Genomic DNA, 16,394 nt, shown 5'->3' with positions numbered 1-16,394 from the left:
GTGTTTATTTAAGATATCGTACGCTGTCATTTATTTTATTTATTTCGTTCAAAATGTGTCGTATATTGCACATATGACCTTTGGCCAATTTCACATGTCAACAATATATATAATATGATACTATTTTATTTTTTTTTAATAAAAATTAAGATTATGTATTATATATTATTATGATATTTAAATTTATATTAGTATAATTAGTAAAAAATTAGGACTATATATGCTCCATTGCACTTTTATAAAAGTTGATGCATAAAATAATGTTTTATTAATGCTCATTTGATATTTATTGAAAATATACAAAAAGTAAAAATTATCTTTTATATTTTATTATTAATAGTTAGAGATAATAATAAAAATGACTTAAAAGTAAATAAAAAAGTGTAGCATTTATGGTGACGAAAAATATGTATTATGTTATATTGTATGCTAAATTTGACACAACTTTTGACATACTATTGGAGCAACTTTTTTTGTAAAGTAAGCTATATTTTAACAATATGTCACAAATTCGGTACTCCATTAGAGATGCTATTACATATTAAATGTCACTGACAATGGACCATACAAGACTATGATGAATATGAGTCAATGAAAATACTATTTTACCTTGTTAATTAGTCAACTGAGAATTTCCATCCAAATTTAAATGATAGGTAAGTGATTGGAGTGAATTGCTAGGGTTTCACAAACATAGGGGGAAAATTGCCAAAAAATAATTCATAAGCACCACATTGAAAAATCACAGTTAACTTAGGGGGAAATGGTGCTAAAAACCCTAAAAAGAATAGTTTTTTTTTTTTTTCTTTTTTAAAGTTAACTTTATTTTTATGAATATATAAGGACAAAAAAGGTAAATGATAATTAAATATTTTGTCTTGAAAAAAAAAGAGAAATTGGCCATAAAAATTCATAATTTTTTCACTTTGTAGCACTTAAATATTGAAGTCTTATTTTTCGCGGTAAAAATTTCTTCCGTCAACATTTATTGACAACTCTAGATACCTGGCCATTAAGTGCTAGGTTGGTGCCTACGTGCCAATCTCTCATTGGTCCAAATAAATAATTTTTATTTTTTTATTAAAAAAATTATTTAACAATTAAAAATAAATTAAACAAATTATTTAAATAATATAAAAATAAATCAATCATTTAAACATTAGCTTTTTCTTACTTTAATTACAAATATCAACAGAAAATAATAATTAAAAATGGATTAATTACATGTACTACCGTAATTTAAAAGAATTAATTTTATACGGTATATTAAATTTATTACAAAAGTACAATTCTCTCCAACTGTATATATGCTGACCCTTATAATTTCAATCGAATTTATATTCATACACTTTGACTATAAAAGATAATATATAAATTATTCTTTGTAACTTATCTCTTTCAGATTTGTACGTGTTAATTTTTTTTGTCTTTTTGTGTCCATTTTAATGAAAATTCAGACATAACAAATAATATAATAATAATACTTATAGCTACTATCTTTAATAAAGTAGATTAATTTATTTTTATTTAAAATGAATGTATTTATTAATATTAAAATAAATATTTGTACAATTACTCAAAATATAAATAAATATTTATACAAATTACAATATGCAGTTAATTAAAATTAATATTAATAACTATATGTTACAATATATAGTTAAAGATAATCACAATATTATTATTCTTTATAAAAATATTATATATATATTTAAATCATAGCTAGTCAAATCTCAACACTCAATGTTAAACCAAAACTATATTCTAGTCTAAGTTTCAAGCTTTGTTACAAAAATATATTTTAAAGTTAAAAAATTAGTTTTTGTAAATCTTTGTAATAATCATGTTATATAAATTTATAAATATTTATGTAAATGTGAATTACAAAAATAAACTTTTTAGTTGTGAAATTAGTTTTGTTACAAAAATGTAAAACTTGTTTAAAATAATATAGTATTTCACCCCTCTGTAACCACATTTTTCATATATATGGAAGACTTCTGAATGGTTACTACCCATAAATGGGTACTAACAATTATGATAATGTGGCAACATAGTGACTTGGTATAGCAAGTCATGAATATGTAAATATTTTTTTTTAACATTAATTTTGAATTTAGTTATTATTTTTTTGTCATAATTAATGATGTTTCCAACCAATGAGAGACACTAGCTATATTTTAGAAATTGACATGCATTTGAGAAATGAAAAGTTTACAATATTATATTTTTATAATAAATATATTTTTTTCATTACGTAACCTTTCCAAAAATTTGAAAAAATTAAATTTTATTTTTAGAAATATTAATTAACAACTATAAATATGGACTATTGATTTTAATTCAATGGTTAATATTAAAGTAACCATTCATGAGTACATGAGTAGTAACCATTAAGAGTGCACTTATATATATATACTCAATAAAATGTTTTATAAATAATAAATATCTTAAATTTATATTTTAAAGTTGTATAGCATAAATATGATGGTTCCTGTAATTTTTTGGTACAATATTGTAACAATATGGAAAAGTATAATATTTTTATGTATATTTTATTTGTGATTTCTTAATTATAAAATATTTTCATAAATGTTGGTTACAAAAATATCTTAGTTGTAAAACTAGATTGGTAAAGTATTGTTACAAAAATAAAAAATTTAGTTACGAATTTGTTTATAAGTTTTATCTAAAAAAAAATCTACAATTCTATAACTGATTTTTGTAAATATCATTTACAAACATGTAACAAATATTTATAAGTTTGGAAATGTTGGTCACAAAAAATTGTATTTTACCACTTTTATTTATGATTTTGTCACTCTGTGTGACATTTTTGTTACTCCATATTTTTGTAATACACCGTATTTTTCACATATATATATATATTTTTACTTTTAGTACATTTTTTTGTAGATTTCCCATTAAAAATATAGTATTTTCATACTAACTGTTTAGTATTCATTTATCATTCAAACTTTATGGTAATTGGTCCACATCAACCATCTAAAAGATGCTGAAAGATTAATCATAAGTTTATTTTCTCTCAAAAACATATACAAGAAGATTCTAACAACCTCCTTCGAGGCCAATGATTTTTCTTAGGGTTCTTAACATATCTCAAATTTGGCACCCATTGTGTTTCCTTATAAATTAATTTGCAGGGACCGAAATGAAAAGAAGCAACTTTTTAACAACTATTCTTAGAAGAAATTGGAAGTTAATTCCCCGTGTAAATTATTATCCTAAAATGAGAATAAGTTATTAACTCATAATTAGGAATAAAAATTCCGAAGTGCCATTAACACACACACATAACAAAATTATGAATTTTATTATTTCCTTTGCTTTTGCCATTAGACAAAATGAATTTCTCATGCTTGTCTCAGCTTTCCGTTATTACCTACAAAATTAATATTTTGGGCAAAGAACACGTAAAATGTGTGATAGGAAAGAAAGACAATACCGCAATTACAACGTAGTACTGGATCAATTTAACTTATTTAATATGGATATATCTACTATTCTTAAACGTTATCTCATGACTTATTTTCAGCTAGTATTATCTCATGAACCAACTCAAAATTTGACCCAAGTTAATTTAAACGCTTTTCAGTTTGTATATATCTATGAGCTGGAATTACACTCTTTCTTCTCTTACCTTATACCAAAGTAGGAATATTGACATAACCCAAACACGTTATATTCGAAATCTCAAATATTTTTCTTTTGTCACGGATAAGAGAATGATACAAAAAGCTAATATATATTGTTAATCCATCAGTTTTATAAATTTTTATATTGCTAAACCAAAGGGCTCTACTCCTATGGTAGTACTAGTAAGAGCAATTCCAATGTTTATTGCCAAAGGTATGGTTTGTTGACTTTCTCTCCCAGGCTACTTGAGATGAGAGCTTTAACATTAGTGCAATGGTGCTTTCCATTTTTTTTTTTTTTAATTATACACATATATATATATTAATATAAATCAGATACAAGCAACGTGCAATGTGCACATTTTGCTTAATTTTATTTAGAAAATTTATATTAATGTCATATAAATTTTGAAACAAATATCTTATTTTAATTAAATAATTTATTTATTTTTGTTTAAGCTTATATTTGTTCTAGTTTTTAAATTTGGGAGTGACAATAGAAGAAATTATATATTATATATTTAATGTAATTTTAAATATTATAGGTAGATTTTAAATTTAAATTTCTTGCTGATTTAAAAAAAAACAATTTGTTGCTAATTTACATTAGATTATATTATATGATAATATGATATTATTCTAGTAAGTGAGTTTAAATTTAATCAAATTTTATTTAAATTATAAAACATATGATTTTATTATTTTTAAATAATTATCATTGTAAAATATCTGAAAAATATCATATTTTAATTTGTTTAATTATTTATTATTTTTAAATAATTATCATTGTAAAATATCTTAAAAATATCATATTTTAATTTTTTTAATTATTTATTTTATTTAATTTAATTTTAAGTGTTTACAAACTACAGTTAAATATAAGAATATTCGGTTAAATATAAGAATATTTCGTTAAAGTTAACATTAAAAAATAAAAAACTATTAAAACAAAGAATTTCCATTATCTACACACTTATTATATAGAAGAGATATATAATGTAACATTACACTCTTGTAAAATAAAAAACGGTCCAAATTGTGACCATTTTTTATTTGCTGTTGGTTTTTCTTTTATCACATAATTTATTTATTTTTTTCTTCTATAAATACTCATCAATTTCATTCATTTTTCACAAAATTTCATACATTCTTCTTCAAAATTATAAATATCACAAATTTTCTTTTCATATCAATGGATTCCCCAAATTCTCCACATACCAACTTGCAAAATCCAAATATTTAATATTCCCAAATTTTTCAAAATTCATCAAGTTCTCCACATACCAACCCCCAAAATCCAAAATTTCAATGTCTTAATTCAATCAAAATTTTCAAAATTCTCCCACTATTAATCCCCAACTCCAAATTTTCAATATTCTCATTTTAACCAAAATTTTCAAATTCTCAAAATTTTCTCATGTCCTCAAAATTCTCCATTATTCACACCAGGAAATTCACTACCATATTGTCTTTCATACACCTTTCCTACACCAACCCGAAATGGTTTCAAGAAATTATAGGCCAGGTATGGAAAATTCTAGTATTGATTTGAATCGTGAAATGTCATCGACATCTGTCTCTGAAACCCAACCTGAACATGGTGTTGAAGGGTTGGAAAATGTAGTTCTACACAATGAAGATAAATCAAGCCATAAAGGTAAAGTCAAATGGAGCAAGGAAGCATCTATACTTCTAATAAGTGGATGACTCAATACATCTAAGGATGCCATCGTGGGGAATGACCAAACTTCTGGGCTCGGGTCGCAGAATACTACAACACTAACCAAAAAGGTGACCAAACAAGAACTGTAAGGCAATGCAAATACATTGGAATAAGATGAATCAAAATGTGGCGCGTTTCAATGAGTGTTATAAGCGAGTACAACAAGCACATCACAATGGTCAGTCTAATGAGAAAATTCTTGAGAATGCACATCAAATGTATAAATTTCAAAATAACAACTCAAATTTTCTGCTTGTAGACTGTTGAAGATTGCTAAAGGACGAGCCAAAATGGAATACAATGTACCAACCAAAAGGTGGTAAGAGAACAAAGGTATTATAATTAGGGGCATATAATTCACCGTCCAATGCAAACATCAGTGATGATGAAGTACGTGAAGTGCGCCCAACTGGCTAAAGGGCAGCAGAGAGAAAAGGGAAGGAAAAAAGAGAGACACATACTAGATTTATAGAGATTAGTGAGCATAAAGCATTTGAATTGGAGAAACTGGTGGAGATAAGGGAGAAAAAGGCATAAGATAATAGGATGACAAAATACATGGATTATCTCATCATGGACACGTCACATATGACTCATGAGCAAAAGAAAGATCATGAAAACTTGTGTTCTTATATTAAGACTAATATCCTGAAGTTGTAATTGCTATGTATTTTTATCAATCACATTATTATGTATTATTTTATTTAAATAAATTTCCTTTATTATTTAGTGAGTGAATTATGACTATATTTTAACACCTATCTTTTAACGATTATATTTTAATGGCTACATTTAAAGGACTAAATTTTAACGACTACATTTTAACGACTATATTTTAACGGCTACATTTAAACGACTAAATTTTAACGGCTATATTTTAGCGACTACATTTTAACAACTATATATGTCACCATGTCTATAAATACCAAATTTCAACGTTCCTTTTACTCAGCTCTCCATTCCATCCTTCATTTTACTCATTCATTCATCTTTCATTCCCAAATATCACATACTCTAAGTTCGACAATGGATTCACCAAATTCTCCGAATCCACACGACAATATGATCCTAGACGATATCATAATTGCAGAGTGTACTGACGATCATGATGATCAATATTTCAAAGATTCCATGAACGGGGTAGCTCAACATTGATAGGGGTCGTGTAGGATGCCAACGTTTGTTCGATGACTAATTTTCTGATGAACCAGTGTATACAAAATATCAATTTCGAAGAAGATTTAGAATGCGTAGACACGTATTCCTAAGCATAGTGCAAGCTCTAGAAAAGCATTTGGAGTATTTCTAGATGAGGTTTGATGCAGTAGGTAGAAGGGGGCTTTCACCATTACAAAAGTGTATCGCTGCTATGCGAATGTTGGCATACAGAGTGCCTACTAATTATGTTGATGAGTATGTTCGAATTTGTTAAACCACCACTATTGAATACCTAGTCAATTTCGTTCGGGAGTGAATGAGATTTTTGGGACCAAATATTTGAGACGACCTAATGCTGGGGACATTTGCCCCTTACTTCAAATGGGGGAGGTGTGTGGTTTTGCAGACATGTTGGGAAACATTGATTGTATGCACTAGGAATGGAAAAATTATCTAGTTGCATGGAAAGGCCAATTCACGCGAGGTGATCACGGTAGGCCAACAATCATGCTCGAAGTAGTAGACATTCATTTTTTGGTGTTACAGGATCCAATAATGATATCAACGTGTTAAATAAATCCCCATTATTCATTGACATCTTACAAGAGCAAGCTCCAAGAGTTGAGTTTATGATAAATGACACACAATACAACAAGGGGTACTATCTAGCAGATGGCATCTATCCAGAGTGGGGTACATTTGTTAAAACTATCCCCCTGGCTCAAGGAGAGAAAAGAAAATTATTTGCGTGATGCTAAGAAGTGGTACGCTAAGATGTTGAGCGAGCATCCAGAGTACTTCAATCTTGCTTTGTTATTGTACGAGGACCAACATGTTTTTGGGAAAGAGATGTTCTCAAAGATATTATGTATGCATGCATCATAATGCACAACATTATTGTTGAGGATGAAAGATATGCATATGAGAGTTTGTTTGATTTTAATTATGATGAATGCCCCGCTGACACCCCAACGGTTGAAGTATTGGATGGACCTATTTCTGACTTCCCGACAATGTTTCAAAGAAATTGTGAAATTCGTGACAGAAACATTCATCACAATCTTCAGGCTGACTTGGTGGAGCGCATATAGTCAAAATTTGGAAATCATTTTAATTATGTTAGATTAATTAATTATGATTATGTCATTTTATAAGCTCATTTAAATTTCGTCTACTTAAATTTAATATAATATTTATTTATATTAATATATGAATTTAAAAAATTTAGTGTGACAATATTTATAATTATAAAATAATATATTAAATAATAATATGTGATGTTAATGTTAATTTTTAGTTCTTGCTTTTTGTTGTCAAAAATTATGCATCTTGTCTTGTCTAGGTTTCGATCTGTCTTATCTCAATACTATGAAGGGTTAACATTGTTTTGACAGGTTAGTTGTTAGTTAAAATAATAATGATCTTTTCCAGCTGGCAGTCCACACGTGACAAGCTATTGTCACTTGGTTCTGTCCTTTCTATATATAGATCATTGTGCTAAACAGAATGATTAACTCTTGGAGAAAAACCCTAGATCTTGTTTCTTGTACTTTTCTTTGTGATGCAGAGATAAGCGTGAGGTTGAAGAAGAAGCTGGTGATCTATTTGGGGTTTTTGAAGAGGAGCAGGAAAAGCTTGGTACAGACATCTACTGAAGGGAGTTCAGTCAAGTCTTTGAAGGGAGTTCAAAGAAAGTACTCTGTCAAGTTTTGCTTTAGATCGTAATTGATTACTGATTGTTGTATGTAGATTGATTGGTTTGTGCATTCAATCTATATTCTGTATTTCTGTTTGTAAGAAGTTTTTGTAAACTTTGTTTGAAAGAGTTCAGATTTATAATAAATCTTCTTGAAGGATTATAAGTATTTCATGTTCTGTTATTACTTGAGTTCATGGTGTATAAGGTTCTTTGATTACAACAAGAAATGTTGAAATAGTCATTAGAGTAGCAAACCCACTTTCAAATTGGTATCAAAGCATGGTTACTAAAGATCGATCTCTATCTGTTTGATATTTTTCTTTGGGTTTATTTGCTTTAGTGATTTTTGTGTGACTCTGTTTTTTTGGGAAATTCTTGTTCTGTCTGTTCTTTTTCGTGTTGTATCTGTTTATCTTGTGTGCAGGTTAAAATGGACATGTTCAGAGAAGGGGGATCTACTTCTAGACCTCCTATGTTAGAAGGGTCAAATTATCCCTACTGGAAAACCAAGATGAGGGCTTTTCTGAGAGCTATGGACGAAAGAGTCTGGATGGCTGTGGTGGATGGATGGAAAGCTCCAAGTATTACTGAAAATAGGGTTGAAATTGTTAAACCAATGAGTGAATGGTCTGAAACCGAGATTGAGAAGGCGAATTTCAACTCCAAAGCTCTTCATGCTATTTTCAATGCAGTCTCTACAAATCAGATGAAAGTCATAGCCAACTGTGAAATTGCTAAGGAGGCTTGGGAAAAATTGAAGACAAAGAATGAAGGGACTCAAGCTGTCAAGAAAGCAAGATTAAGGGCTCTAGCTACTCAGTTTGAGAACTTGAATATGGAGGATGGAGAGACTGTTGCAGAGTTTCATGCCAAATTATGTGACATCTCAAATGAGTCTTATGCTCTTGGAAAGACTTACTCATACAGGAAACTGGTCAGAAAGGTTCTAGCTGTCTTGCCAAGAGCTTTTAAAGAAAAAATTACCTCTATTGAAGAGGTACATGATGTAGAGGAACTGGATCTTGATGAGCTGATAGGTTCTTTACAAAACTATGAGATGACTTTAAAACGATGGGGCAAAGAGAAAAATGAAAAAGAAAAGGATAAGGGCAGCAACAGCCTTGCATTCATACATAAAGAGGAGGTAGAGAAGGATGATATGTTAGAATGCTTGATTGAAGATAAAGTGGCATTTCTTACGAAAAAATTCGCCAAGTTCCTGAAAAGAAATATGAGGAGAGGTAATCTTGGTGGGAAATAAAATGGTCCCAAAAAGATTATGCCCTTTAATCAAAGATCTGTGACTTCACAGGAGAGGAAAAATAGTGGAATTCAGTGTCGTGAATGTGATGGTTTTGGTCACATTCAAGCTAAATGTGCCAATACTCTAAAGAAGAAGAAGGCAATGGCAGTAACTTGGAGTGACAGTGATGAGGAGAAAGAAGAATCTTGCAGTGAATACTCAGATCAAGATAAATGTGTGGTTGCATTTATGGCCTCATCAAATCGTAAGGATGAAAGTGAGAATGAAGAGTCTGGAGAATCTGATGTAGAAAGTATGGATCAACAATCTGCATATGAACAATGGGTGACTATGATCAAGAAGGTAAAGCAGGTTGAAGGAAGAAATCAAGAATTAATTCTGGTTAATAAAAATCTTGAGGGAAAAGTCAAAAGATTGCTAAGGGAGGTTGACGATAAAAATGTGCAGTTGCAGGCCTTAAGATTTGAAGCTTTGAAAGTTAAAAAACCTCGTGATGAATTAGGAGTAGAGGGGTATCGAACCAAGGTAAGGCTTCTAAATAAATGTGGAAAGGAGACTCTGATTGATGATCCCTCTTCTTCCAAAAGTCGTCAGTCAAATGCAGTTTTATCTACAAATTTTCAGTCTCAAGAAGATGAATCCTGGAGCAGGCCAAGTATACAAAAAAATTTAACTAGTGGAAGATTTGTTCCTGTCTATCATTTCTGCAACAAACGTGGTCATATACGTCCAAAGTGTTTCAAGTTACAAAGCTATCTCCAAAAGTTAATTGATAGAAAGGAGGGATTGAAGTCTTCAGAGAAGATTGTTCATGTTCCTTTTGACATTTGTCCTAACACAAGTTCTGAGGATACAAAAGTTTGTGTGGCTCATATATCTCTATTTGCATTTAAGGATGACCAGTGGTATTTTGATAGTGGTTGTTCACATCACATGACTGGAAACCAACACCTATTGATCAACTACCAAGATAAGATAGAAGGAGCTGTTACGTTTGGTGATGGGAACAAAGGTGCTATCCAAGGAAAAGGGGAACTTGTTTTGAAGAATCTTCCATCTTTGAAGGATGTTCTATACGTTGAGGGGTTGAAAGCAAACTTGATCAGTATAAGTCAGCTGTGTGATTCAGGATATTTAGTGAATTTTTCTAACAGTTGTTGTTCTGTTGTTTCGTCAGATGGAAGTACAATTTTAACAGGGAAAATATCAATTGACAATTGTTATAAGCTGGATAGTGAAGTTTTGTGTAATAGAACTGTTATGGAAAAATCGGATTTGTGGCATCATAGAATGGGTCATCTAAACTACAGAGATCTTCACAAACTGATCAAGCTCAAGGTAGTTAGGGGGGTTCCAGAGTGTAAAATCAGTCGAGAAAAGGTGTGTGGGCCATGTCAATTAGGTAAACAAACAAGAGTCACTCATCCTACAGTGAAGTTTCTGCAGACTTCAAGAGTTTTAGAACTCTTACATGTGGACTTGATGGGATCCATGCAGACAGAGAGCATAAGTGGGAAAAGATATGTGATGGTTTGTGTAGATGATTATTCTAGATACTCATGGGTAAACTTTATCAGAGAAAAGTCTGATACGTTTAGAGTATTTTATGCTCTTGTCCTTAAACTTCAAAATGAAAAAATCCAAAAGGTTATGAAAGTTTACAGGGTAAGGAGTGATCATAGGAAGAAATTTGAGAATAATCTTTTTGCTGAATTTTGTGATCATCTCGGTATTGCTCATGAGTTCTCAGCTCCTAAAACTCCACAACAGAATGGTGTAGTTGAGAGGAAAAATAGAACTCTTCAAGAAATGGCTCGGGTAATGCTCTGTGGAAAGAAGATTGCCACTCATTTTTGGGCAGAAGCAGTAAATACAGCTTGTTATATTAGCAACCAAGTTCATCTCAGAACAGGAACAACTCAGACAGCCTATGAAATTTGGAAGGGTAAGACACCAAATCTAGCTCACCTTCATATCTTCGGATGTAAGTGCTTTATTATGAATGATAGAGATCATCTGGCCAAATTTGAACCAAGGAGTGATGAAGGAATATTTCTAGGGTATGCAGTAAACAGTAGAGCCTATCGAATTTTCAACAAGCGCACTCATACCGTCATGGAGTCTGTAAATGTGAGATTTGATGAATCTGAGGATAAAGTTGCATCTAGTGAAGATGATGACCCCCCTGTTCTATCTGTTCCACCAGTTGTTCCCACTGAGCCTGTCACTGAAGAACTTGCTTCCCCTTCCTAGTCAGTTGGAACATCTTCATCTGATCAATCTAATAATTTTGGAGATGAATCTCCTCCCAGTTCTGATCCTGAAGAGTCTACTAGTTCAGATACAGTGGTGCCATCTCATGCTCGATTGTACAAAAATGGTCCTCCTTCATGGATTCTAAAAGCTCATCCTCCAAAAGTCATTATTGGTAATCCAGCTGGCCGCATGGTGACTAGGCAAAAAGCTGCAAGTGAAATTAGTCACTCATGTTATCTATCCTTGTTAGAACCGAAATCTGCCAAGGAGGCCTTTCTAGATGAACATTGGATCGGTGCAATGTAGGAAGAACTGGAACAAGTCAGATGAGTTTGGAAATATTACTAGAAATAAGGCTCGTCTAGTAGCTCAAGGATATAATCAGGTGGAGGGTCTTGATTTTGACGAAACATTTGCTTCAGTAGCTCGTCTTGAATCCATTCGTATGCTTCTAGCTATTGCATGTCACCTCAAAATGAAGCTACATCAAATGGATGTTAAAAGTGCCTTTTTGAATGGCATTCTTCAAGAAGAAGTGTTTGTGGAACAACCAATGGGATTTACTGATCCTCATTTACCAGATCATGTCTACAAATTAAAAAGGGCATTATATGGACTAAAACAGGCACCCAGAGCTTGGTATGACATGTTAACCTCTTTTCTTCTCAGCAATGGATTTGTCAGGGGAAATGCAGATAAAACTCTGTTTATCAGACATTTGCATCCAGGTATATTCATAGCTCAAATTTAAGTAGATGATATCATTTTTGGATCTACTTGCCCTGTTGCTATAAATAATTTTGTTGAGTTAATGCAGTCCGAATTTGAGATGAGCATGATAGGTGATCTTTCATTTTTCCTAGGATTACAGATCAAGCAGTTATCCACTGGAATTTTTGTTTCCCAGTCGAAATATACTCTTAACATGTTAAAAAAATTTGGTCTGGAACATTCTAATCATGCTAGAACTCCTATAGGCACAACCTCTAAACTTACTAAAGACATGTCAGGCAAACCTATAGATCCAACACTTTTTCGTAGTATGATAGGGAGTCTTCTTTATTTGACCGCTAGTAGACCTGACATTTGTTTTAGTGTTGACTTGTGTGCTAGATATCAGTCCTCACCCACTGAGTCTCATCTTACATTTGTTAAGAGAATAATGAAATATGTGGCTGGTACAGTTGAATTTGGTTTGTGGTACACAAATTATTCCAATATGTCATTAGTAGGATATAGTGACTCAGATTGGGTTGGAAATTTAGATGATAGAAAAAGTACATCTGGAGGGTGTTTTTATCTGGGAAACAACCTTGTATCTTGGCACAGCAAGAAACAAAATTATATTTCTCTTTCCACTGCTGAAGCCGAATATATTGCAGCAGGCAGTTGTTGCACTCAATTACTCTGGATGAATAAGATGCTTGCTGATTATGGTTACCCTCAAAACTCTTTACTTATGTATTGTGATAATACCATTGCCATTAATATTTCAAAAAATCCTGTGCAGCATTCTAGGACTAAACATATTGACATTCGGTATCATTTTATTCGAGAATTGGTAGAATCAAAATCAATTGTGATATCTCATGTGTCTTCTGAAGCTCAATATGCAGATTTGTTCACCAAAGCTTTGAACTCTCAGACCTTTGTTCATTTACATAAATGCATTGGAGTTTGCTCTATTTGAGTTTCTTTATCTAGAACACTCTTATTTCATTTTTTTTCCAGGATTGTGTGTTCATCCGAACCTGAATTTTTCTCAGCTAAAAAGGTTACCTTGTCAGGTGCAATGGGAAGAGCTTTCTCTTATAAGATTTACTCTTGAGTAGTTTGCTCCTTCTTCTTGAGTATTTTCTGCCTTAGAGAATACGGCTACATCCCTGGTCAAGAGTGAAATCCATAGCTGGTTGTTTTTTTAAAAAAAAAAAAAAAAAAATTCAAAAAAAAAAAAATAAAAAAAAGGGGAAATTCTTTTGAGAGTTTTTTTTGAGAGAGTGAGTCATTTGACTCACATGAGGTCACTTTTTCACACACTCATGAAAAATTATGGTTCAGCATCCTGTTGAAATTTTTATGTTATGAGTGGTTTTGTTCTAATCATTTTTTTTAAGAGCTCTCTGTTGCTTTTTTTTTTTTTTTCTCATCTGGTCTGATTATTTTTTTTTGGTCTGTCTGTCATATCTCAGAATCCCTTTGATATATCACAATTAGTTTGGGTCTATTCACCTTCTCTTTCTTGTTTTTGGGCCGAGCCTTTTATTAGTTTTGTTGCACAGTGATTTTTTGATTTATTTTTTCCATATTGATTTAGGGTTTTGTGGGTCTATAAATACATACTATTCTTTCATGCATCTTCTTCATCCTTTTTTTTGAGTTTCATCTCTCGCTGTTGCTCATTCGATGGCTTCTGACATTGTGGGCTCTCCTCGTGAGGTTCTTGCTGTTCTCGTTGGGTCCTCGTTGGATTCTTCGCCTGTCTCTCAGTTTTCTCCTCCTGTGATCGTCCCTGATAGCGGTCCAAATGTGGCTGTTGCCATTGGTCCCTCTTCAGGTAATTCATCCGACTCTGTCATCCCTAGTATTCCTCTAGTTTCATCTGAGGTTGTGCATGTTAAATCTGCTGTTGGGTCTGTTAAATCTGTGCGTAGAAACATTAAGTCTGTAGCTCATAAACCCTCGTCTAAATCCTTTCCTCTTAGACGTATCACTCGGTCTCAGTCGTCTACCCTTGTCAGTGCGTCTTCCTCTCCTTCACCATCTATCCCTTCTCAACCTTCGTCGTCCAAAGGTTCTTCCAAAAAGAGGTCTTTAGGTTCTGAGTTGCTTCTCCCTCGGAAAAAACTTAAGCAACCTTCTACATCTCATTCTCCTTCTCCTTCGGTCCAACATAAAAAATCTAGGTCTTCTTTGGGTTCTAAAAAACCTCATTCTTCTCCTGTGGTCAAAAAGAAAAAAACATCTTTGCCCAAGTCTCCTCATCCTTCAATATCTGCTCCCCCTAGTGGAAGTTCTGACCTTCCCCCATTAATGTTCTTTTTCAATTCTAGGAAGTTTCAGAAATACAAAGATCGTATGTCTTTTCGACTGTTAAATGTGGAATCCAATGTGGTTTTAGATGATTTTCCTCGCTTTAAAGAGTCCATGGTTTCTAGGGGTTGGGTTAATTCGGTCTCTAATCTGATCATGCCATCTCAGAATCTTGTTCGGGAAATTTATTCTAATATTGACAAACATCTTTTAGAATCTTCTAATCCCAATCAGTTTAAAGTGTTTTTTCGGGGCAAGTGGTTTCGTTTTTCTCCATATACTATTGCTAAAGTTTTGAATTTGCCTGTGGTTAACTCTCCTGTTTTTTGCTCTGATTTTTCCACTGACTTAAACTTGGTTGCTGCTGAGTTAACTGGTATTCCTGATTTTCAATGGCCTGATAGTAAGGGTGCCATTCCTGCTACTGCTCTTACATCATTTTATATACTTCTCTTTCGAGTTGCTCTCACAAATTGGTTGCCTAATACTCACAAGTCTACTGTTGGTACTTCACTGGCTCGTTTTATGTTTGCTGTTGGCACTGGCGTTTCTATTGACTTGTCTACACTTATATTTGATCGAATTTATAATGAGGTTGTTGCTCGTGGCACAAGGTCCATTTTACCATTTCCTTGTCTGCTTCATCGCTGGCTCTGTCTATCTCTCTAGAGTTTACTGCTCAAGAAGTCTTTTTATCTGTTCCTAACATTGACAGCAATCTTCGCAGTCTTAAAGTTCCTCAGGTTTTACCTTCACCTGACCCAGCCTCTGACCATGTGTTGCTTGGATTTCCAACCTCTGGCTGGCGTTTTATGCTGTTTGATTATCTGCATCAGTTTCGTGCAAGTTTTAATGATTTTGTGACTACTTACAAAAAGGATAGGCATCGCTCATTGCAATTTGAGAGGAGGGTTTTGGCTCAGTTGGCTCAAATTCGTGCTTCATCTCAGGGGGAGTCCCTTGTTCCTGGCTCATTTGTGCAGGGGAGTCTCCAGATAGACCTTCATCTAAGTAATATGGGCTGCAATTATGATCACTGGAGATGTTTAATATTTTCAGTTGTTGTTTAGTTTTTATGTTCAGACTTTTGGATACTGTTGGTTGTATGTCTTTGAAGGTTATGGCTGTGTTTGAAAAGTTGGTTGTGTAATCTTTGTTTTGGCTATTTTTCTGTGTTTGTTTTACTGACTCTGTTTCTGCATTGATCATAATTTTTGTCAAAGGGGGAGATTGTTAATGTTAATTTTTAGGTCTTTCTTTTTGTTGTAAAAAATTATGCATCATGTCTTGTCTAGGTTTCGATCTGTCTTATCTCAATACAATGATGGGTTAACATTGTTTTGACAGGTTAGTTGTTAGTTAAAATAATAATGATATTTTCCAGCTGGCAGTCCACACGTGACAAGCTATTGTCACTTGGTTCTGTCCTTTCTATATATAGATCATTGTGCTAAACAGAATGATTAACTCTTGGAGAAAAACCCTAGATATTGTTTCTTGTACTTTTCTTTGTGATGCAGAGATAAGCGTGAGGTTGAAGAAGAAGCCGGTGATCTATTTGGGGTTTTTGAAGAGGAGCAGGAAAAGCTTGGTACAGACATCTACTGA

The 16,394-nt window shown here is 32.3% G+C and overlaps 1 protein-coding gene across 1 annotated transcript; it reads left to right on the top strand.

Moving 5' to 3' along the window:
• The first annotated feature begins 14,159 nt into the window (after positions 1-14,159).
• On the top strand, positions 14,160-16,394 carry LOC133824442 (uncharacterized). The gene is made up of 4 exons (XM_062257325.1): positions 14,160-15,400; positions 15,502-15,741; positions 15,870-15,923; positions 16,307-16,394. The coding sequence occupies exons 1-4, from the start codon at positions 14,160-14,162 to the stop codon at positions 16,392-16,394; spliced, it is 1,623 nt and encodes a 540-aa protein (XP_062113309.1).

Source organism: Humulus lupulus, chromosome 3, assembly GCF_963169125.1.
Source record: "Humulus lupulus chromosome 3, drHumLupu1.1, whole genome shotgun sequence".
Classification (NCBI taxonomy): domain Eukaryota; kingdom Viridiplantae; phylum Streptophyta; class Magnoliopsida; order Rosales; family Cannabaceae; genus Humulus; species Humulus lupulus.
This window is presented reverse-complemented; position numbering and strand designations above follow the sequence as displayed.